The following is a 24,772-nucleotide window of genomic DNA, read 5'->3' as shown; positions in this document are numbered from 1 at the left end:
ACTCAATAAATGCCTGTTGGATGAATAAATGAGATTTTTGGAGTCCTTCAAAGGACTTATTAGGCCAAGCGATGAATAGTTTTGCCTTTCTCCTCATCCCTTTCCGTGCCCTCATCCTTCCATCTTTCCTCCCACGACGCCCTCCAACCTTTTCCTGCTTCCCGCCTCCCCGTCCCAGCCCCGCCCCTTCGCTGCGTCGCGAAGGCGGAGCGGGCCAGGCAGGCTTTACGGCATCCGCGTTGCGGCGGGGCGGGGCGCCGGGAGGCTGGCGCGCTTGGCGGCAGCGGTGGGAGGCAGGCCGGCAGGCAGGCAGACGGAGTCGCAGGCGGGTGGTGGCGGCCGTGCTTGCTGGTGAGGGCGGGAGGGAGTGAGTCACTGAGCGTGTGTGAGGGAGGGAAGGAGCGAGCGAGCGGGCGGGCGAGCGAGCAACCCGCGCCGTCAGCCTGCAGCACCAGCCAGGCCCCGCCGCCGCCCCGTCGCTCCGCGCCGAGGCCGGGCCGAGCCGAGCTGGGTCGGGCCCGGGCCATGCTGCTCACCGTGTACTGTGTGCGGAGGGACCTCTCCGAGGTGACCTTTTCCCTCCAGGTCGACGCCGACTTTGAGCTGCACAACTTCCGCGCTCTGTGTGAGCTCGAGTCCGGCATTCCCGCGGCTGAGAGCCAGGTACGCTGGGCAGCGATCGGGGCCTCCCTGCGGAGCTAGCCCTCCCGCCTTGGGGCCTCACGCCCTCCCTTTGCTGCTGGTGAGGAATTGGGGGGGTGGAGGGGAAGCAGGATGGCCATTCCCAGCCCACCCCCGCATCCGGGAGAGAGCTGGAATGGGGAGCTGCCCCCACACACCCCGAGGTTGGGGTGGGGTGCTGGGGGAGGGAGCAAAGAACCTGACCGCATACGCACCCACTGCAGCCTAAGAGGCGCGTGGACTGTGGGGCGCGTACCACCTTTTGGCTCTTTGGCCCCTTCTCTAATTTCCTGAGTTTGGGGTGTCATCGCAGACCTAAGAAGAAGCCGTAGGTTTGCGAGAGTTTATACATCCTGCTTCCCCAACCAGAAATACCAGTTTAGGTCTCTGTGGTAAATGTTCACCTGCTTTTTTGGAGAGGGCTCCTGCCTAAGTAAACTTAATTTACCTTTAAATATAAAAATTTACGCTCTAAGTGAAAGGAAAAGTTTGAGACTTGCACCGTCTTGTTTTGAAGCCTTTGGAAATGCTCTTTTTCCCTGTCACATGAGTTTCTGGTTAAATTATTTTTTTTAAGTAATTATTAGTTCACCTGTACTATTTCTCTGGTCTCTTCCCCCGTAGTGCGTCAAGATCCCTTTCTTTTAGATCCCAGTTCAGAGTCTGGGTGAGTTCAAAGCTCAGTACTTTTTGAGGATAATAGCTTTAAAATGGGCCTTAGTGTGACTGGGTTGTTTCATTTCCCTTACCCTGCTGGAAAGAAATTTGGCTGCTCCTACATTTTAAGTAAGCAAAGTAATTTCTTCTCAGAAAATGTGTGGGGTCTGCCACCAAACAGAATTGATGACTATAACTCCGTGGCCGTCACACTAAAACATCTAAATCCTGAATTGATAAGTGGACCTTGAAGGACATAGTCTAAACATTAGTAAAATTATAGAAGTCGTCCAAGGCCCCAGAAGGTAAATCTTGATTTCCTACTGCAGTTATGAAATAGTTCCAAAAACTTTTGCCTCATTACAGCTTGTTCTGCCCTGTGTTATGGTAAACAAATGTGTCAATATTTTGTTCAGAAGTAAGTATGATTCCTTTACACTTTGAACTTTAGAATGTTGGCATAAGCTGAGTATCAGGAAAGACTTTATTTTGGGTCACAGGATGTCACTCAAATTGACATTCTGGCAAAATATACAAAGATATTGGTAAAAGGGATTTCTTGGAACTTCTGTAAAGGCATCCAGAAAAACTCAGGATCCAGTTCCTGTCTGTGAATCCCTCAGCTACAGAGCTATAAAACAACAGTTTAAGTGGGGAGGGAAAATCAACTCAGAATTTTTAAGGTGGCTTTTTTCAGTTTTTCTCTTCCCTCTGGCTGTTCTTTTTACCCTGCTTACAATCACCAGTTAGTAAGTGGACTAAAAAAATGTAAATTGATTTTGTTGTTGGGCTTGAGAGAAGACAAAGATTGTGATTTCTGTATTCCTGCACTTTTTGAAATTGCTGTAGCCAAAAATGTAAATAAAGAGAGGGTTAGAGTCAAAGACGATTAATTGTATGGTCAAGGCACGCACTGTCCTGCCAGCGTGGCAGGTTTGAAATACCTTGCTAATTGAACGTTTAGGCTAACTCCAAATTCTTTCTTATTCATCGTCAGTGTTTTGGCATTTACTTCCTTCCCAAGCCAAATTAACATATGGAAACCTGGGCTCGGACTGGTGTTAAGCCTGTCTTAAGTAGCCAGTAAACAACTCCTGTTTTTCAAGTTTCTTCTGTTGGCTCCATTGTAACCTAATACAGTGTCTATTTTAGGATGTCTGGTGGTCCGTTGTCTTTCAGTTGCTTGCCCATCAGGCAGGAACAGGATCCACCCTAGACATTTGAGTCATTTCCTTTCACCAAATCATAATAGTAAACATCATTGTAGTTTTTGTACACATATATATCATTTTCACTTCCTTGGCGTATTCCCTTCCACTGCGTTACCTCCCAGGGTTCTCCCCTGTTTCTCACCTCCCCCCACTCCCTCTCAGAGTTCTCCTGGTCTCTTTACCTTTACTGTCCTTATTTACCTTCTCTGTTCTCATTCCTTCACCTCCATTTCTGATGCCGTTTCTAAAGGAATTTTTTTTTTCTTGTTCCTGACTATTTCTTCCTGTCACTGTGTTTTCAGACCACTGGTCTGCAAACATTTTTGCTTACTTATCCTTCTAAGTAAAATGTTTTGAAATATTCATCTTTGTGATACATATAATTAATATATATGAACTAGTGGTATATGCATAATATAAATGCATGTATATTACATGTATGGATATATAATAGCTGTAAACATCAGTTACATACATGAAGTAATACGTTAGGTACAGTATAAACAGGCCCAGGATAGAATTTAAGGAAGGATAAACTTCCTTAAAATGGAAATGAAAATTCTAATATTTTCTATTTTCTTCCTGCATCCTTGAAGAACTATCTTGAATGTCTGACCCACATTAAAGATCACTGGTTTATATTTCAGTTTTTCAAGATTGGCATGGATTGTGCATGAGGGTACAATGGGAAAAGGTGTTAATTTTTAACAGCTCTAGTCGTTGTAATAGTTATAATGCAGTGATAACAAATTTAGAATAGACACAATCTCTACATGTGATTAAAGCTGGGCATGTTCCATCTCTTAACACAAGTGTGGGCTTGGAAGCCAGGCATGGCCCTGTTTGATGCTTTGATGCAGACTTGGCTGGAGAAATTTCAAACAGTTATAGGAACTTAACTTCACTTGCAATTAATATCTTTGCATTTTTGAAACATTGTTATAATTTACCCCTGTAGGTGGCATGTGGTTAACAAAAAAAAGTGTGCAAGGTGTGTAAGTACTCTCAAATGAAAGGCGTATTTAAATACCAAATAATAGCAGTAACTGTATGATCCTGGAAATGAAGCTGCATACAGCGTGTTCTGTGGTTTGTAAAACACTATTTTAAACCAACAGAAACTGAAAATTGCTTTTGTAGCTGATTTTGGCATGCTTGTTTTCACAGGTAGTTTTCATATATTTCTTTTCTGTTAAATACTACATGTTCATTACTTGTAACATACACAAAAGGAGAAAGAAGAACACTATTATTTATTACCTAATAACTCAGATAGCTGCAGTTTACATCGTAGTATATTTTTTCCTAAACTTTTTTCTTCTTATAGTTAAAATATATCTTTTAAACATGTGGCCTGAACTATAGTAAACAGTTTCATCCCTTACTTTGTTTAGTCAAAGTACATTGTCAACATTTTCCCGTAACACTTCAATTTTTTTTCTTTCATTTTTTTTTGACTGCGCTGCACAGCGTGTGGAAGTCTTAGTTCCACAACCAGGAATTGAATCTGTGCCCCCTGCAGGGGCTCAGGGAAGCTCAGGGTCTTAACCACTAGAATGCCAGGGAAGCCCTTCCCATTAACATTCAAATCCTCACAATTTATCATTTTAATGGCCACATAATTTATCATCATATAGATGTATTGCAATTTATTTAATAGTTTCCCTATTGCTGGGCTGGAGAAGGCAATGGCACCCCACTCCAGTACTCTTGCCTGGAAAATCCCATGGATGGAGGAGCCTGGTGGGCTGCAGTCCATGGGGTCGCTGAGGGTCGGACACGACTGAGCGACTTCACTTTCACTTTTCACTTTCATGCATTGGAGAAGAAAATGGCAACCCACTCCAGTGTTCTTGCCTGGAGAATCCCAGGGACGGGGGAGCCTGGTGGGCTGCCGTCTATGAGGTCACACAGAGTCGGACACGACTGAAGCGACTTAGCAGCAGTAGCAGCATTGCTGGGCATTTTAATTGGGGGCATGTGGAACCAGTTTTGAATAACATTTCCATGGATACCTCTATACTTAAGGCTTTGTCCCCATTTCTGATACAGGATAAATTCTTAGATATGAAATTGCCAGATTTTTGAGAGGCTCTTAGTAACTGTTGCCAAATTATCTTCCAGAACCGTTGTAAAAGTCAAGCTGACTGTTAACATTGGGTAGTATGTGTAGATCACTTGGTATATAGTGCATTTTCAGTTAATAGTAGATACTATTATGAAGCTGTTCAAATTTGATTCTAAGGGTTTTGTGGCTGTTTTATGATCCTTAATGCTAGAAATGTATTGTTATGATACCTGTTGATTGATTGAAGTTGCTCATTCAGAGACCTGGAAACTTGACATCCTACTTAAAGGTTCTGGAGTCATATTAATTAGTCTATCACTGAATGTTGGCTAAGATGAGAATTCAATCTGCAGGGTGTCTACGCTGGAGCAAGTACTAAGAGTTGTGCCAGTTTTGGAGATTAAGGCTTGTAGTTGTATAAATTTTCCTGTTGTATGTTCTTATAAATGGCAAAACTTGAATTTTGAGCCTTATAATCTTTGAGCTGCATATTATGAATGGTAGAAAGCATCACCAGTGCCATTATCAAAACTTGTTTTGACTGGTAGAAATTTGAAACCATTTATCTCCTGGAGTCTCATATTAAGTTGAAAAATCATTCAGACTTATTCTGGGACATTGGTTGCAGAATAATTGTTTCTTAGATTCTTAGGCCTGTTTTAACAACAACAATAACAACAACAAAAGTTCTTTGTGGCAGTTATAATTTCAACTGAGCTGCTATCTCATCTGTGCCCTTGGACTAGAATGGTATACATCTGCTGCTTTGTCAGTATGGAGAATGTTTGCTCCTTACCCACATTCTCCAGTCTAGTGTTTTTAGGAAATTGGAGCAGATAGCAGTCTTCCATATTTCATGTACACGTTTGAGGGTAGTGACTACCTGGTTCTTACATTTTTATTGTTAGATTAGGCCACCTGCTTCTTAAATTATGTTGTCCACTGAGGAAAAACTGTTTAGCTAAACAGTGATGGATTGATGTATGGCACTGTAAAATGGGAATCCAAAGAGTGAGGAGTTGCCAGTGCTCCTTTCTTCCTGTTCAGGGCAAGGGGTGCATTGGACAATGGATGTGTTTTGATCCTCTGGTGAGTAGAGGCCTTTACTGGTGCGTGTGTACGCGCTCAGTTGTGTCCAACTCTTTGCAACCCCGTTGACTGTAGCCCGCCATGTTCCTTTGTCCATGGGATTTCCCAGGCAAGAATTCTGGAGTAGCTGCCATTCCCTCCTTCAGGGGATCTTCCCAACCAAGGGATCAAACCCACATCTCCTTTATCTCTGTGTTGGCAGGCAGATTGTTTACCACTGAGCCACCTTTAGTGGTGATGGGTGGCTTAATAGCCCTTGGAAAGGTCACCCAGCTAATTCACCAGGCCATGTTGGACTTCTGTTTGGGAAAGTTGTGTGTGGTTCTAGGGGAGAGTGTGGCTGTAAAGTCAGGCAGATGTGGTTCTAGTCCCAGTTTTCTTAATAGCCTTGGAGCCTCAGGTCACTTAACTGTATATCAAATGGGACAGTTAATGTCTGTTTCATAAGATGGTTGTGAGACTTAGGCAAGAGAATATGAGGATTAAGTGAGAAACTGTGAGAACCTAGTGAGACGCTGGCTCTGGTAGGAGCTCACCCAGTGTTAGCTGTCTGCTGTTTTAATATGGCTTTCCGTGGAGTACTTACAGCCTGAAGAAAATTCAGTAATCTTGTGGAATGGAGCATTCAGATTCTCCTGAGTTTGATTTCTTTGAGTAGATAAGTAAATGTTCTTTTATAAAAAGTGCAGTTAGAACCTGCTGACTGATCACGTGTCTCTAAATATACTGGTAGTTGAGTTTCTGACCCTGGAAAATTGAATTTCTTACCCGATAGGCCTTAGGCCACTAGTACCTCCATTATGGTTGCTTCACAAAATCGAAGCCCGTCTGTTGGAGCTGGCTGCGTAACGTTTCTCTTGGTATGCTTCTTGCTGCACACCTCAACCCAGGACACTTGTCACTTCAGATTTGTGGTGGTTTTTAAAGCAGTCCCAGAAGTCATACTATGACTCTCAGATTGTATTGCAAACCATCTGTGTTGATTCTGGTGTACTTTTACTATGAGATGCGTGCTTAAGTGGGCTTCCCAGGTGGCTCAGTAGTAAAGAATCCACCTGCCAGTGCAGGAGACGAAAGACGTGGGTTTGATCCCTGGGTGGAGAAGATCCCCTGGAGTAGGAAATGGCATCCTACTCCAGTATTCTTGCCTGGATAGAGAAGCCTGGGGCCTGTGGACACCACTGAGCAACTGAGCACAGTACACAAGGTGCTGATTAAGTAGGGGAGTGTGAATAGGTTGATAGAATAATAGTTGCGATCTGTTGTAACATGTTTAAACTTTGCATGTGAGGGTAAAAACTAACAATACTTTTTCTAGTCCTGTACAGAACTTATAAAATAGAATTCAAGCTACAAACTCTGCAAATCCTTTTTTTGGCTCAACCCCGGAAGTATTTGATTTTGGAAGCAACTAAATTCAGTTTCTTCTTCTATTTCTTATGTAAGTGCAGATTCTGAAAGCAGATATGGCAGATTTTTTTTTTTTTCCCCAGTTTAAATCCTCTATTTTTCATGTTCTGTGTCAGGCAGTTTTGCTGTGACAGCTATGAGGATATGTGAGGAAACACTGTAAAATGGTAGTATAGCAGAAAGACGGGGAAGGGACAGCTGTGTGTAGGTATGATTATCTAGCCCCAGCTACATGCTTGACAAATGGAAAATGTGAAGCCCAGACCAGTTGAGTGATGGGGGCCTCGTCAGAGTCAGGACAGAACGCAGGTTCCTCAGTTTACCAGTGGCCTCCTGGAAAGTGAATCATTAGCGAGAAAACCATTCAGAGCCTCTGTTTATTCTGAATACCTCTCTACGGAGTAGGTCATAATGCAGGGTAGGCTTTTACGTTCCTTCAGGGTAAAATCAGTGTGTCCGTTGTGTATCTCTTGTTCTTTTCACAGCCCGTTGTTTCATCTGTTTTTGTGCTCTCAGGCTTTCTTCAGTGTTTGATTGCACATCATACAAATATTTTTATTATTGTACATCCCTGATCCTTTTTTCCATCTGTGTTTAATTGTGCTTTCTGAATTTCTTCCGCTTTTCTCTTCTACTCATAAACATAAGAGTGATAAAAGTTTGAGGATGGTTGAAGAGAAGGAAGAACTTACTATTTGCAACCTCTCAGACTTGCCAAAGTGGAGAGGATTTAAAGGTGGACACATGAGGGGGTACTTCACTGGTGGGCCAGTGGCTAAGACTCCCAGAGCAGGAGGCCCGGCTTCAGTCCTTGGTCAGGGAACTAGATCCCATTGGTGCTGCAACTAAGACCCAGCACAACCAAATAAAAAAGAAAGAAATGGACACATGGGGATGTCATGTCTTGCAGCGTGACTGGAATTAACGCTGTATCATATTTTTGAAAGTTGCTAAGGGTAGATCTTAAAAGTTCTCATCACAAGAAGAAAATTTTTATAACTCTGTGAGGTAACAGACGTTAACGAAATATATGGTGATCATTTTACATTACATACGTATATCAAATTATCATGGTGTACAACCAGAACTAATACAGTATTGTATGTCAGTTATATCTCACTAAAACTTGTGGATGGGGAGTCAACATATTATTTAATAGTTTTGTAGTTATCATCCCCAGAACAAATCATTCCCATTTCCCTCTCTGCTAAATATTAAATCTACAATTGTCTGCCTCCCTTAGATCCATTTGTCCTTTAATTCAGCTAATACTTGGGCATTATTCCTCTTCCAGGCCCCTGTTCTAGGCAATTTGGATATGGTGAAAAAAGCAAAGTTCTTGTCCTCGGAGTATCTTACTTTTTCATGGGGTAGAGAGACCATAAAGAAATAAGTATATAATATGGGAATTGAGGGTGTGTCTTAACTAGGGTCATTAGGGAAGGACTCTGAAGGGATAAAGTTTGATCAGAAACCTTAAAAAAAACACCAACCTGGGAAAGAACATTCCTCAGGTAAAGAGAACAACAAGTGAAACAGCCTTGAGGGGGAACTTGCCGGTGTTATTTGAGGAACAGCAGTCATGGTATGAGATGAGGTTGTGGGGAGCCAGGGACCAAACTGTTTGTTTGGGCCTTTACGGGAAGGATTTTGGCTTTTATTCTAGGTGTGATGGGAAATGGCTGGAGGGTTTGAGCAGGGAGTGGCATTCTCCAATGCAGAGGAAAACTGTGGTCTTTCTGTTCTGTGCTGTGTTACTTCTCAGCGCTTTATACTATTCAAATCTTTTCTGGTTGTAGATTGTCTACGCTGAAAGGCCTCTCACAGACAACCACAGATCACTGGCGTCTTACGGCTTAAAAGATGGCGACGTTGTGATTTTACGACAGAAGGAGAATGCAGACCCTCGACCTTCGGTGCAGTTCCCAAGTAAGGCAGCTTGTAGTGATTTCACAGCCCTGGCAAGCGTTAGTAGATAGCATAGTTCCAGGTCTTGGATTCGCCTTGGATTCAGACTACAAGGATACAAATCCTGACTGTGCTGCTTGCTTGCTGGGTAACTGTGGACAAGTTAACTTCTCTGAGTCCATTTCCTCACCTGTAAGACAGGTGCTGTAATTAACCACAACTCCTAGAGTTGATGGGAGAATAATGCATGTGAACCTTCAGCACAGAGCAAGCCTTCTCAGTAAACGTTAGGCTCTGTTGTTAGCAGCCGTCATTTTGTCCCGGGAAGGACTTGCGAGGCTGCAGGTGCCTGTGCTTCGTGGCGGGCTTCTGCTGCTTTGTGTCTGGCCGCCAGTGACAGGCCTTTGCTGAGCGTTTCACAGTCAGCCAGGCACTTGTGCCCACATTTCATCCCATAACTGTAATAGGAGAAAAGATATCTCTTGACAATTCTTAACCATTAGCAGATGAAGCTCTGATTTTTAAATAATCATTTCCAAAGTTGCATAGCTAGTAAGTGACAGCACAGGATTTAAAACTTGGTGTTTTCCCCATTACTCTGAGCCTTATGAACATTAAGCAGTTGGACCACCAAGTTCTGTTTTTTTCCCACCAGCTTTGTTAATCATGAAAAAGAAACTGTTATTTGTTTTAGACACTACATCTAGAATCTGTGCATTGAGAATTAGGAAGTTTCCATGTCCTTGAAATAGTGTGCAGAGTTGAGTGTGTATCTGTGCATTTGATGAGGAGATGGTCCATAGCTTGCTTCAGATTCTCAAAGACGTTTAGGTGTCTGGGTGAGGAAAGACTCCAGTTTAGAACGCAGTGCTTCCATTCAGCCTGAAACTAGAGCTATGGGAGACCATCAAGTCCTGTTCCTTTCATTTCTGAATAATGTTATTCCCTGGGGGTTACTGTTAAATTTTAGAGAGAGAAGTGATTGAGATATGCCCATCAGTCAAACCCAAATCTTCCTCTGGTCAATTTGGTGAAATTGTTAGTTCTGGAGATTCACTGGTTTTTTTTTTTCCCTGACTGTGCCACAGGATCAAGAGAAGCCACTAGATGGGGGAGGGGAGGCAGTCTGGTCTATAATGTAGACAGGTTTTTTCAAAATTATTCTGAAGTGAGTGGACTCTCAAGATAACAGTTGAAATGAAAATTTCTCAACCCATAAGGAGGACCCACCCAACCATATATGTTTTGCTGGTTGACCTAGATTAGCTACTGCACAAAGATTATCTTATTCACTTCACTTTGTCCATTGGCTCAGAGTTCATGTGCATGTATACATACACGCACACACACTGCCCACTGAGGTCGGTTTGACAAAAAGTGCCTAGTTGAACCCATGCTAAGAGGCTGAAACTTTACACATGGGTGTAAGCATTCCCTTTTTCTAGTTGAAGTCCAAAAGTCTTCAGGACAGCCCCAGACTTGGAACAGGTACAGTCATCAGATACATTTTAGGGTTGAAGAAACGTGGGTTCACTCAGTCTTAGCCCATCATTCTGGCTACATACTTGGGTTCTGTTTGTTTTCTTTTCCCTATTTAATAATACGGCTCTTTTTTTTTTTTTCCAATAGCAGCTTTATTGAGATATCATTCACTACTACACAGTTCACGTGTTTAAAGGGTGCAATTCATGATTTTTAGTATATTCAGAATTGTGCATCCATCACTATGATCAGTTTTAGCACATTTTCATCATCTTTACAAAAAACTGTGTACCCATTAGCAGTCATTCCCCATCTGCCCTCACACCTCCTGCCCCTCAGCAACCATCAATCTACTTTCTGTCTCTGTATTTTCCTATTCTGGACATTTCACAAACGGAATCATACTATATGTGGGTCCTTTGGGTAAAGCTCCCTTTTATTTTTCTTTCATTTTAATAAGGTCAGCTCACCCTGGAGTATGGAACCTGGGATGTGGGCTGTGAACCTGTGAAATCTTTTGGTGTGCTCAGCACTGAGAAGCTTTGCAGTTCCTTTTCTTCTTTTTTTCTCTTTGGTGAAATGATTACACCCACTGGCTCCCCAGGGTATGAGAAGAGTTAGCAGTGATGCACAGATGAAAGCATAAATTCGAAGCACTAATACGTGTAGCACATACTTGTAGAAGTTAACATCTAACATTCATTTGATATATATAGTATTCTTTACCCAGGATGTCAGGGCTTTTTGAAGCATATGTCAAAGCAGACTAGGATTTTTCTTAAGACCTGCATTCAGATTTATGTAGTTATATTTGAGACTGACTTTGATTTTTTTTTTTTTTAAGACATGAGTAATTAAAAACTTACTATCCTGGGATATTTTATCAACCCCAAATTTGAGATCATTACCATTGTCTCCTTATCCCTACCACCTCCCAAACCCCTGTTTTTCTCTTTCTATTCTTTCCTACCTGTTCACTCTTGGACTGCAGTCTTTATATTCAAAGTCAGCGTGAGAAAGAACCAGGGAGAGGGCATTCAGAATGTCTATGGTTACTATCTACTACTAATACATACCACGTATGTGCAAATTGGCTGCTTCCTTCAAATACTTGTTCTTATGGAGTCATTTGAAGTAAACTTTGAATCAATTCTCCCCAACAGACTTACCCCGAATAGACTTCCGTAGCATAGCTGTGCCTGGCACGTCAAACACCCGGCAGCGCCAGCCACCAGGAGTGCAGCAGTCCCACTCAGCCCCTGGAGAAATAGCTTCATCTCCTCAGGGCTTGGACAATCCAGCCTTGCTCCGAGACATGTTGCTGGCCAACCCCCATGAGCTGTCCTTGCTGAAGGAACGCAATCCACCCTTGGCAGACGCTCTGCTCAGTGGAGATCTTGGTAAGCTTATAAAATTGGAAGGCCGTCAAGCTGACCTGAGGCGAATAGTTTCACAGCAAATGGGGAGAAATTCAGGCAACTGGTCTGTTCAGCCCACTGAGTCACGTGACTTCTTGAACATATCAGTTGGTCTGTGAGAGGTAAATTAGTGCTGATGTCAAAGACTGGTTAGTTGGCAATAGTGACAGAACTTTAGGGATATCAAGAATTCTGAAACCCCACTCAACCAGTCCCCTTCGTTCCTCTTTTTTTCCCCCTAATTATTTCAGCAGCATATAACCCAGGTACAGATCTTTTTTAATTGAAGAATAAGTGATTTACAATATTGCTTTAGTTTCAGGTGTACAGCATAGTGATTCAAGAGATTTTAGTTTGTTTTTATGTGGGGTTTTTTTGTTTTTTTGCAGATACTATTTATAGCCAGGTACTAGTATTTCAGTCTGTTTCGTTAGACCCTCAGTTAAAGAGGGTCCAGTTAACCAGCTGATGCCAGATGAAATGATTTTAGTTCCAGCTCTGGTGGCATCAGCCTGTATGGCAGAATGCAACCCCTTTATTCCCATTCACCCCAAATTTAATGATAGTGGGGCTGTCACCAACTGTCCAAAAGTTTATTTGGAGCTGTATTTGAGCCATTCTTGTATTTAACAGAACATTCATTTTTAGTCATCTTTATGACAGTTTTCTCTGTAGATTTCTCCAGTTTTACTTCTGGGTTTTGTGAAACCCCACTGATTAAATTTTAGAACAAACAGACACTTAATGACTCATTCCTCAGTAACCATAAAGTTTAGGTAATATTTCCCTATAAAGAAATACTTAGATTTTAAGCATTCAGTTGATTGAGTTTTGACAAATTAATGTAACCAGCACCCTAGTCAAAATATAGAACATTTCTGTCACTCCTGAAAGCTCCATTATGTTTTCTTCTAAGCCAGTTTCCACCCCTTATCAGCTCCCTCTATTCTGATACTTATCATGGGTCAGTTTTTGCCTAATTTTTATTTTGATATAAATGGAATCATATCTTATGTCCTTCCTTGTGTCAAGTTTCTTTCACTCAACTTGGTGTTTTTTAGATTCATCCATGCTGTGTGTATTAGTTCATATGACCATTATCTTGGTTTCTTTAATTTCTTTTGTAGCATATCTAATTGCCAAAGACCATGATGATGGCACTTTTATATTTATGCATTTGAGTATACTCACATCTAAGAAATATCAAATAAAGGTGGTTCTTGTAACATACATCTTATCTCAAGCAGTGTTTTCTCTTTACTGATTTTTCTGCTTAGAATCCATCAGGTAATACAGATAGACTAACAGTAGTTTGCTTATAATTTATCTGCTTTAAAGCAGAGAGTATTGTAAAGGAGAAAAATCTAGAAGAGGAAAAGAGGGACGGTAATGCTCTATTTTATTTCTAGGTAATAGGATAATAAAAGTGGGGAGAGGGGAGGGGAGAGTCATTTATCTGCCACACTGAGGGTCATTCTCCACTGATTTAAATTGAAAAGTCATCATCTCTGAGATGGTGTTTGCAAATACTTTATTTTTTTACACTAAATTTAGGTAAATAGTAATCTTTGCCTCCAAGAATAGAAAATAAACGTTAATTGCTCATCTTAAATAATTTTTAGCCATCCTTTCTGCATCTTTTACAGTTGTATCTTGAGAAATTGTTTGATATGGAAAAGTACTAATAAAGAAAATATAATGATTCTTAAGATCACCACCACCACCCCCACCCCATTCTTGCAGAGAGATTTTCTAGGGTCCTGGTGGAGCAGCAACAGGACCGAGCCCGGAGAGAGCAAGAAAGGATTCGTCTCTTTTCTGCGGACCCTTTTGATCTTGAAGCTCAGGCAAAGATAGAAGAAGATATAAGGTAATAACTCCTTCGCCCAAAGAGCAAGATTTAGAGAATCCAGATTTCCCAAACTGCAGGTGATCTTATATTCTTTGGGCATCTGCTTTGAGGTGGATTCCTTATTTGCATTTATGTAAAACCTACTGAAACAGTAGGTTCAGTCTTCTGGTTTATTCTCTCTTCCGTTTTCCTCGCGTTTTGATTCAACATTACAAAGGTGCAGCTACCTGACTTAATGACTTTCTCTTCTAAAATTTTAATAAAGATTCCCTGACTTGGAGACTTCCTAGAGGTCCTGGGGTTAAGACCCAGCACTTCCACCACAGGAGGCAAAGGTTTACTCCCTGGTCGAGGAACTAAGATCTTGCATGCTGCACGCAGCACTGAAAGCATAAAAAAGACTGCCCGTCTAACCCACAGCATGTTACTAAGGCAACTCCAGGTTGATGCTCCCAGGGCTGTGCAGAAGTCCTCAGTTTGGTGAAACTAGTGGGCTGGCTACTCAAGCTCATTGGGCGCTCCTCAAACATAACACGCAAGCTCTGATTAAATCCAGGACTTGGACGTGATTGGATTAGAGGGAACTGTGCAAAGAGAAACCTTACTGTCCTAAGTCTTTTTTCCGTCCACAGCTCTTGTGCCGGCCTCAGCAGATAAAATGACGGCAGGACTCGTTCCAGCTCCAGGTTCTCTGATGCTGTGGTTCTAATCTGGGGCAACATTAAAGTCATAGAGAAGTTCTTAAAAATGCAGATGCTTGGGCTTTACTCCCCAATCTGATGAATCAGCATCTTAAGTGTGGGACCTAAACAGGACCAAGGATGCTATCGCCCGCCTTGGTCGCCTTCCTGGTCTCAAGCAGGGTACAGTTCAGTCAGTCCCTTAGAATAAAAGAACAGCTGCTTTCTCCCATCCCAGATTCAGTTTTTATTGCTAATTGAAGGCCATAGTATGACTAAGAACAGTGTAACTGTAATAGGACTACTGTTAGGGGCCTGATCATCATCTTTGGTTACTTAAAAGAAGCCTGACTTGGTCATTGTCAGCTTGGAAGTCAAATAAAGGTTTTCTTATTTCTCTGAGTACCTTTGAAATCAAAGAAATGTAAATATGCCAGAATCAGTTGACAGCCCTAAGCCATTCCCTTCTGTTCTTGTTTGTATAAGCCTTCCCATTAATTGTATCAGATACTATCAACTATTTCACGAATTAAATCTGTGCAGAGAAATGGCGAGATAGTTGTGTTTTCTGAACTAGACCACATTGCAGCTGTGAGGGAACCTGACATAACTCTTCTCAGGGACAGTTGTATTCAAGCCGGGAAAGTGGGGGTGAGGGTGGAGAGTGAGGAGCATCATAGCCAAACCATGACATGGAACTGTTGGAAGAGAAGTGAAATGAGGCACATTCACACGGCTCATGTTTCTTCCCAGGGGGAGGTAGAGGAACTGGGACCAAGCATGTATTCTTTTAAAGGAGAAAACCTTGTGTCCGTGAAGTGACACAGAGCCTAGGTTAGCCAAAGTAACAAGTATTATTTCAGGCAGTTTTTTTGTTGAAACTTACCTTGGTTAGAGTCAATGTAAAGTTAGGAGTGCCCAGCTAATTTTAGGGGTTTTTTTGTTTGGTTGTTTTTTTTAATCGGGGTATAATTACTTTACAATGTTGTTTTAGTTTCCACTGTACAACGAAGCAAATCAGCTGTATGTATACATATATCCCTTCCCTCTTGGACCTCCCTCCCTCCTACCCTTCCCTCCCCTCTAGGTCACCACAGAGCACTGAGCTGAGCTCCCTGCACTATACAGCAGGTTTCCAGCAGGTTCCCACTAGCTGTATGTTTTACACATGGCAGTACACAGATGTCAATCCCAATGTCCCAGGTCCTCCCACCCTCCCCTTCCCCTGCTGTGTCCACATGTTCATTCTCTACATCTGTGTCTTTATACTTGCCCTGCAAATAGGTTCATCTATACCATTTTTATGAATTTCACATATATGTATTAATAAGATAATAAATTTAGTTATGTGACCTAGGAGAAAAGCTATGTAACTGTATTAAATGCCTATGGCAGTTTAATTTGGTGTGCTACACCCGTGGTCACACAGGGTACATGTCCATTGAGGTATATAGTAGCTTTCCTATTTGCCTGACTAAACAAGTTTACTTTGACTTTCTGAGAAGTTTAATATGTTATTACAGACTGTCTGGTAAAACCGTCAATGCAAGTAAGCTAGAGTATTATTTCAAAAGGGACAAGCACTGCAGTCTAGAATGTTCACGCATGCTCAGTCACTTAGTCGAGTCTGACTCGTGTGACCACACGGACTATAGCTGGCTAAGCTCCTCTGTCCATGGCATTTCCCAGGCAAAAATACTGGAGTGAGTTGCTATTTCCTCCTCCGGGGAATATTCCCAACCCAAGGATCAAACCCTTGTCTTCGGTGGCTCATGCATTGGCTGGTGTTTTCTTTACCACTGAGCCCCCTGGGAAGCACAGTCAAGAATAGAGGTCAGCAGACTTTTTCCATGAGGAGCCAGATAGTAAGTATTTTAGGTTTTGCAGCCCATGCAGTCTGTGTCAGGAGCACGCAGTTCTGCCAGTGCAGTATGAAAGGAGCTGTGTATAATAGGACAGATGTAAATAAATAGTGTGATTGTGTTCCCACATCCCACAGAGACAGTAGGCTGGGGACTTCCTGGTGGTCCAGTGGTTAAGACTTCACCTTCCCATGCAGGGGGTGCAGGTTCAGTCCCTGATTAGGAAGCTAAGATCCCACATGCCTTGGGGTCAAAAAAATGAAACATAAAACAGAGACAGTGTTGTAGCAAATTCAATACAAAAAACTTTAAAAATGATCCACATCAAAAAACTTAAAAAAAAGAGCTGGGAATGAAGACCTTAGATGTTGAGTAAGCTGGAACTCCTTCTTACGTGCTTTTCTCCTGTTAGAATGCATTCCATTTTTGAAGAAATGTTTTGATGGACTAGGTGAAATACGATTTGTACAGGTGTGTATAGTTTTCTAACAGGTACCCAAGTAGGTAGATATTTCTGAGCATCTGCCCTTAGCCTTGTATGCTAGGTGCTTTATAGCTCTGAGCAGTCCTGCAGTAGGAAGCATTGTCCTCGTTTCACAGATTAGAAACCCGGACTTGGAAATTAAGCAGCAGATGCGATTCAAGCAGTTGAAAAACCTGTATATTATATTTGTGAACCATTTTTAATGCAGTGGATGTAGGAAACGTACCCAGATACCCAGTAAACCCTCAGTTTAAATTGGAACATTGGTAAAATTCTAACCTACAGGATGAAGCAGGTTGTGACCCTTGCTTACCAGTTTATTTTCCTGTTTCTGAAACTTGTAAAGGGAACAAAATTGTTTTTACCTGAAGGTAATTTGTATGCCTTTAGATTTTCTGCCAATGATGTATCTCACTTCCTCCTACTAGATCACATATTTCAGGGTAAAGCACCAATTGTCATTTCTGTGACTCAGCCTCTATAGTTGGAGCATATGATATGTACAAATGTTTTTAATACTGTGACTTTGAAACAGATTTGTCTTCATGGAAACAATGCGATTAGTATACCTGGTTTTGGTTTGTTACAGGCAACAGAACATTGAGGAAAACATGACAATAGCCATGGAAGAGGCTCCAGAAAGTTTTGGCCAAGTAGTGATGCTTTATATTAACTGCAAAGTGAATGGACATCCTGTGAAAGCCTTTGTTGACTCAGGTGCCGTCTCTGTCTTTTGTTTCTTTGTCTCTACATCCAGCATTCTGACTAAACACAGGGAGAAGGGGAGACTGGTGTCTGTATTCCTTTGGATACCTAACTAACAAGCCCAAGGGCTTTTGTTTCACTTGCCAATTTTTCCTTTGTAGTAGGTTTCTCTTTAATTATTTCTTAACCAGTTTTGTATTTTTCAGTGTCTTCTTTATCTTCCTACCTTCCCGTACTTGGCATCCTAATTTGTAGGATGCCTCTGTAAAAATCTGGGGAGTAACTGGGTTTAAAATAAGGAACTATAAGGAGGTATGTAGAGGTCACACAGATATTTGGGCTTAGTCTGTGTGCCAGCACTTTACTGTGAGCTGTGAGGAATGTAAGGGTGTATGGGGCATGGCTCTTTCCCTTAAAGATCTTAATAGCCAGGTCAGGAGCAAAGAGTTCCCCACTTGAGGATTCAGGTACTGCCTGAACTAAGTGGCACCTTTTCTCTCAGTAACAACTCATTGCTTTTCAGTCAGACTGCATGGTGGAGCAGCACCGTGTGTGTGTCACGTGGTCTTCTGCCCTCATTCTGAGAGATAGGCTATGTTCTTAGCATAGTAAAAACCCTGCTCAAGTAGGTTTTCCTCCACTTGTTCATCCACAAAATATCTGAACATGTGCTAGGCTTCAGATGCATACCTTTGAATCTGCTGATTATTCAGTTTTTAAAATGTTTATGAAGTGCTGAGTGCTTGTGGGTAAGACTGGAGTTTCATAGGGCTCCTATAAGTGAGAGACAAATTACTAAGGGGCCCTGAGATAACACTTGGCATTTATTGAGCCCCTACGATGTGCCATGCACCATGCTGGGTGCTTAACGTATATCATCTTCCATTGTGTTTAATCCTCATTACGCCTATGAACTGTGTTCTGTTACCCCTGTTTTATAGATAAGGAAACTTGTAGACAAAGACAGGTGAAGCCAGTCTTCCAGGTGTACATGGTTCATGAGTAATAGGCTTTGGGTAAAGCCCCAGATCTACCTGAAGCCAGAACTCTTAACCACTGTGCAAAAATTGAATGCATCTTAAATGAGCATAAAGACCACATTCACACTCTGACTGAGGTGCTCAGGTGTTGCTTCTCCAAAGAGAGACCCTTTGAACTGAGCTGTTTCCATGGGTAGAGAGAGGATCGGGACTTTGCTGAGCCTTGAGAAAAGGCAGGAGAGCGGTGAAAGGGACCCTTGTCATTTTGAGTTTGCAGACTTTACATCAGTAACTAGCTTTTGTGGAGTGAGGAAGGAGGGAAAAAAAAGAATTGCCTTCCTAAAATTCCTTTTTCTTCATGATTTCTGGACCTTCTTGATGCTAACATTCCTCGAATGCCAAAGAACTTTTAAGTGCCCATAAAGTGTAAGTTATCTTGAGTAATATGAACAGAAAATTCCACGGACTGAGGAGCCTGGTAGGCTACAGTCCGTGGGGTCACAAAGAGTCGGACATGACTGAGTGACTTCACACAATATGAACAGAAAGTGTTGGAATTGAGTGAGAGGAGAGATCACTGGGACAGGACAGTCAGCTGGGCAGGTGGGTCTTGAGCTGGGCCTTAAAGCATCAGTGGAATTCAGAGGAAGTGAAAGGAAAGGAGAGGGAACTGCACAGGAGGGTCAGAGTGAGTAAGAGGCAGAGGAGACATTCCTCCTGGTAGCGTGGAAGGTTTAGGAGTCAGGCTGTAAGGCTGGTGTCCGAATCTGTCCAGGCTGCTGTAACGGATACTGTAGACAGGGTGGCTTGTAAACAACACTGTTTTATATCTCATTTCTGGAGGCTGAGAGGTTTGGCTGGCAGATACCGTGCCTGATTCCTAGTTCATAGATGACCATCTTCTCCCTGTGTCCTCACATGGTGGAAGGGGATGAGGGCTCTCTGGGGGCTCCTTTATAAAGGCACTGAATCCCATTCATGAGGACTCCACACTCATGACCTAATCACCTCCCAAAGCCCCACTTGCTAATATGGTCACATTGGGAATTAGGTTTTAACATGAGTTTTGGAAGAAGGCATTCAATCTGTAGCAGCTTGAAATAATTGGACCAGGGTAAGGTGGGATCTAAGGCTGTGGTGATGTGGTTTAAAGCTGATGTTTTAAAGATCTTTGATCTTTGAGCAGATTAATATGTGATCTGAAGGAGGTAGTATTTTAAGAAGATTGAAAGAATTGACAGTTCTGGAGTAGTCTGTACCCCTCAGGATCAGAACTATTTCCTTGCTTTAAATTATACCCTTACAGAGTGATTTGGAAACCAGAGAAATTGTCCACTAGCTAGAGGGCTAGAGTGTGAGCTAGGGTGATGGCTATGGTTAGAAGAAGAAAGGTCAGAAATTGCCCAGAACTTATTAACAGGGCTGGAGCTCAGTTTTAGAGTGGGGAGAAGACTGTAAGAAGAGGGGTTGAAAGTGAACATTGGCTCCTTTTTATGGTTGTAAGAAAAAGAATTCCATTGGCAAGGAGAGAAATCCAAAGAGAGAATTATTTGGGGAGAAAGAGGATTATACCTAGTGGTTTTGTGAAAGCCAGGTCCACCACACAGGGAGGCGGAACCAGGTTCTCTGGGAGAGATGAGGACCCTAGAGAAAGATGAGAGAAGTGTCCGTGTTCTGCTTAGGCTCACTCCAGCCTCCAGCTGTGTGGATGAGTGTATAGCCAGGAGAGAAGAGAAAAGGCCTCAATGCCCTCTTCCTCATGGGAAAGAGGGTCTAATTGTTGGAGCAGAGAATGGAGAGTTCATGAGAGACTACATGATGTATTTTTTAACTGGTCAATTAGAGTGTCTCAGAGTTTGAAGTAAAAATAACTTGGTAAGATGTTTAGAGATACTCAGTGAAAACTGATCCAAGAGTGCAGCCAGTGCTTGAGTGTTTCCATCTGTAGACATAGTCTGACTTTTTGGAAATCCTTTCCAAGTATATTTGGTTTCTATCTTTAAAGTTTAAAAATGTCATATAATTATTATATTTAAACAATACTATTTCCCTCAACAGCAAGTTTCCACACCATGGTTCAGATGACAGTGTGAAACTGAAAGTTGAGCTAAGTGTGGCATGAAGCCTGCTAGGTAGGGAGGATTTCATACTGACAGAAGCCTGGGAGTAGACCTTTCTGCCCTGTTCTTAGGGCTGCATTTTCCCCTCTTCCCACACATGAGGATTTGGTCTTTCTTATCTGATGTTTTCCCCCTCCTCCAGGTGCCCAGATGACTATTATGAGCCAAGCTTGTGCAGAAAGGTGTAATATAATGAGGCTGGTAGACCGTCGGTGGGCAGGAATCGCCAAAGGAGTGGGCACTCAGAAGATCATTGGAAGGGTACATCTAGGTGAGTGAAGGGTGCTGGGGGTCTTTGTAGTGTAGTAGACTTTAAAAATTCCTTTTGGACAGGGGCGTCTGATCCAGCACGCCTAATCCTTAGAATTTTAGATCCTGTATGTTATCGGAATTACACATGTAACATCAGTTCAGCTGGTTACAAAAAAGAAACCACTAGTCCCCTATGTACTTTTATGTCCTGCTCTTCAGAGATAATCCCTTTCCATTGTTTTAGCTGATTTCTTTTGGGGTTACCTCCATTTTTCTAAATAATATGATTTCAGTGCTATACTGACATGACTACGTAAGTACCATTGAGAGCTAAGCCATTTAGTTGAAAAAGATTGTTTTTCCTTTCATGTCTAGTGTATTTTCTCAGAATTAGTAGTTGTCCTGCCTGTGAATGTGTGTCATTGGTTTTTTTATGTTACTCATCCCTAAACATTTACTAGTGTGTAAATCTCCTTTACACATGTCACCCTGTTGAAGAGGTTTCTTTCAGCCTAGCCTGGTGGTTCAGGGCTGTTTCATAGCTGCTGTTTCGGAATCTGGGTCCTGAAGGGTACCTTTTGCTTCAGTCTTAACCCTGGATAATATGGATCCCATACTTTTTTTTTTTTTGGCACACCTCAGTTTATTAAAGTACATCTTCCAATAACTTCCTGAGAAAAAGGGCACAGGAATAAAGTGGGTCCTTAAATATCAGAGCATTATCTTTCTCTACATTCTACCAGGCTAAGTTGGAAATCACTTTCCTTCATGATTTTTATCGGTGTTGCTTTGGAGAAGCTGGCTGCTATTCTAACTCTTGATCATTTACATGTGAGATTTCTCTTCCATTTCTGAAGCTTATAGATCTTCTGTTTGACCTCAGTGTTTTAAAATTTCACAATGAAAAAAATAAAATTTCACAATGATGTACTTGGATGTAGATCTCTTTTCATCTACTGTGCTAGATAACCTTTCAGTCTGGACAAATGGTTCTGATTTCCTCCACTCTGGGATATCTGATATTCAAGTAGAATAATCTACTATCATGGACTTTTCATTGTGTTCAGGGAAAGAAAACAAGATTTCTTCAACTTTGCCTTCTAACCTTTATGTTTGGTATGGTTTTCTTTCATGTTAGATGGTTTTCTTAAATCTCTGGTGATCCTTGGCATCTGCTCATGTTGAAGAATGAGACACCAGAAGGCTGTTAGGAAGATTAGTTGGGTGGGCAGCCCTGGTTGATTGTGGGTAAACTGTAATGGGATGCAGAAAAAGGCTAGTCTCAGTAAGCTCCCACTTAACCCGCCTTCTCCCCACCCACCTCAGTTTTCAGTTTGGTGCTTTTTGTTGTATCTCTGTCTTCCTCTATGCCCACCTCTATTACAAGAGCCTCTGGTTCACCCTCTTAAGAAAATAAACCTCTAGTCCGCTATTGAGGGGAGGTGAGTAGTCACCTGGCTGAGTAGAGTGTGGGAGGGGAGCCCCAAGGTCCGTCTGTGCTGCCATAGACCTGCAGCCGGTGCTCCTGCTTGGGGCTCACTCCACCCCTGTTGGCAGAGGTATTTGTTTCAACCAGCTCATCAGCTTCTTGAGAGTTCTGTGATGTTAGAAAGGGTTGCTTCTTAGTTTCTTACTGTAATCTGCTTTCTAGTTCCAGAATTGTGTTTCATTTGTCTCTCCCATTGTGTTTGGCTTAAGTGATTTGTGCCTTTAAAAAGAAAAAATGACTTTTTATTGTGGCTTTTTTTACGAGTAAATTGAGTTAAGTAAGTTATGTTCAGTCCTTTCTCTTTAATCAGAATTGTTCTTTTTTTGTTGTTTTATTTCTTTTCGTTATCCATGTAAACGCTCATTATAGAGAATTTCAAAGCATAGATGTGAAAAGAAGTGAAAAATAATTCTTTTAAGTGAGACTCAGTAGGAGCATCCAGACATAACTCTTTCTGGCATCTTTTTCTTGTAAACGGTGATCATGTAATATGTTGAATTTTATACTTCCTTTTTAGGAAAAGTAGCATTTCCCAAATGCCAGTATAAATTTCATAAGCATCATTTAAATAAATGCATAGCATTCTGTTGTATGGGTTTAGTGGTCAATCTTTGGAGTATATTTTCCCCCGAATATTTTGTCATCATAACATGGACATGCATTTTTGTTTAGTTTTGATCCCTGCCACCCCCTTAGTTAAGATTTCCCCTCAGTGAAACTACTAAATTCAAGATGGTGAATACCTTTTAAAGCTCTTGATGTTGTTAACTGTTACCAATCTGATTTCTCCAGCACTAATTGAATATTCATCTTAATATCCTTATACAATCAAGTATTATTAGTTTTTGTAGATAAACAAGTGGTTTTTTATTTTAACTGTAAGTTACTTTTCTTTCACTGCAAGTGATAGTTTTTCTACCCTTTTCATATTTCTCTTTCATTTTTCCTATTTTAATACATTTGTCTATTAGTCTCCATGTTTTCTATTATTGATTTCTGTAGAATAAGGATAGTTTAATACCTTATCCTTCTATACTTTCTTACACACAGTAGGACTGAAATTGGGGAAGAATACCACAAACCAGTTGCTTCAGAGTCTGAATTCTTACTGTTTTAAGGTTTTAGTGAGAAGATAATAGGGAACAAAATAAGTACCAGTCTCTTGTGTCCGTTTGGTTGGAGAACTTGTACCGTTTTGCAACTTTGGCTATGATAGGTGTCAAGAAAACCTTATAGCAATAAGGGAAGTCTAAATAAAGGAAAGATAGAACATGAACAGGAAGGTTCAATGTGTTGAAGGTGCTACTTCTCCCACATTTGTCAACAGAAACATTGTAATACATTCAAAACTCCAGTAAATTGTTCTTGTGTGTGTGTGTGAGACTTGATGCGTTAATTTTAAATTTTATGTAGGCCCTTTGTGGCAGGAGTAATCAGGATACACTGGAATAACTTCTCCTGCTAGATATCATTATTATATCTGGTATTATTATTTAACTTATATGTTGAGTATATCATATGAAATGCTGGGCTGGATGAAGCACAAGCTGGAATCCAGATTCCCAGGAGAAATGCCAATAACTTTAGTCATATGTAAATGACATGACCCTAATGTTAGAAAGCGAAGTGGAACTAAAGAGCCTCTTGATGAAAGTGAAAGAGAAGAGTGAAAAGCCTGGCTTAAAACTCAACATTGAAAAAATGAAGATCATGGCATCCAATCCCATCACTTCATGGCAAATAGGTGGGGAGACAATGACAGACTTTATTTTTTGGGGCTCCAAAATCACTGCAGATGGTGACTGCAGCCATGAAATTAAAAGACTCTTGCTCCTTGGAAGAAAAACTGTGACTAACCTAGACAGCATATTAAAAAGCAGAGCAATTTCTTAGCCGACAAAGGTCCATCTAGTCAAAGCTATGGTTTTTCCAGTAGTCATGTATGGATGTGAGAGTTGGACCATAAAGAAGGCTGAGCACCGAAGAATTGTTGCTTTTGAATTGTGGTATTGGAGAAGACTCTCAAGAGTCCTTGGACTGCAAGGAGATCCAACCAGTCAACCCTACGGGAAATCAATCCTGAATATTCATTGGAAGGACTGATGCTGAAGCTGAAGCGCCAGTACTCTGGCCACCTGATGTGAAGAGCTGACTCACGCTGGGAAAGATTGAAGGCAGGAGGAGAAGGGGACGACAGAGGATGAGATGGTTGGATGGCATCACCAACATGATGGGTGTGAGTTTGAGTAAGCTCCGGGAGATAGTGAAGGACAGGGAAGCCTGGCATGTTGCAGTCATGGGGTCGCAAAGAGTCAGACATGACTGAGCGACTGAACAAACAGCTAGATATCAAGACCAAAAGACTAGAACAGGAACAGACCCATGCTTATGTGAACCTTGATAAATGACAGGAAATCTTATGGA

The 24,772-nt window shown here is 41.7% G+C and overlaps 1 protein-coding gene across 4 annotated transcripts in view; it reads left to right on the top strand.

The window, feature by feature from the left end:
* Positions 1-273: 273 nt before the first annotated feature.
* Positions 274-24,772, top strand: part of LOC113906743 (protein DDI1 homolog 2) — a 43,417-nt gene continuing 18,918 nt past the window's right edge. The window contains exons 1-6 of one of the 4 annotated variants that reach the window (XM_027565323.1): positions 274-663; positions 8,916-9,045; positions 11,670-11,906; positions 13,668-13,794; positions 17,392-17,519; positions 20,750-20,878. In XM_027565323.1, the coding sequence (XP_027421124.1) occupies positions 526-663; positions 8,916-9,045; positions 11,670-11,906; positions 13,668-13,794; positions 17,392-17,519; positions 20,750-20,878 (889 nt within the window). In that variant the 5' untranslated portion in view covers positions 274-525. The remainder of the gene's footprint in view (positions 664-8,915; positions 9,046-11,669; positions 11,907-13,667; positions 13,795-17,391; positions 17,520-20,749; positions 20,879-24,772) is intronic. The other 3 variants (XM_027565319.1, XM_027565318.1, XM_027565320.1) reach the window with 3 other exon arrangements.

The sequence above is a fragment of the Bos indicus x Bos taurus genome, chromosome 16 (genome assembly GCF_003369695.1).
Source record: "Bos indicus x Bos taurus breed Angus x Brahman F1 hybrid chromosome 16, Bos_hybrid_MaternalHap_v2.0, whole genome shotgun sequence".
Lineage (NCBI taxonomy): Eukaryota > Metazoa > Chordata > Mammalia > Artiodactyla > Bovidae > Bos > Bos indicus x Bos taurus.
This window is presented reverse-complemented; position numbering and strand designations above follow the sequence as displayed.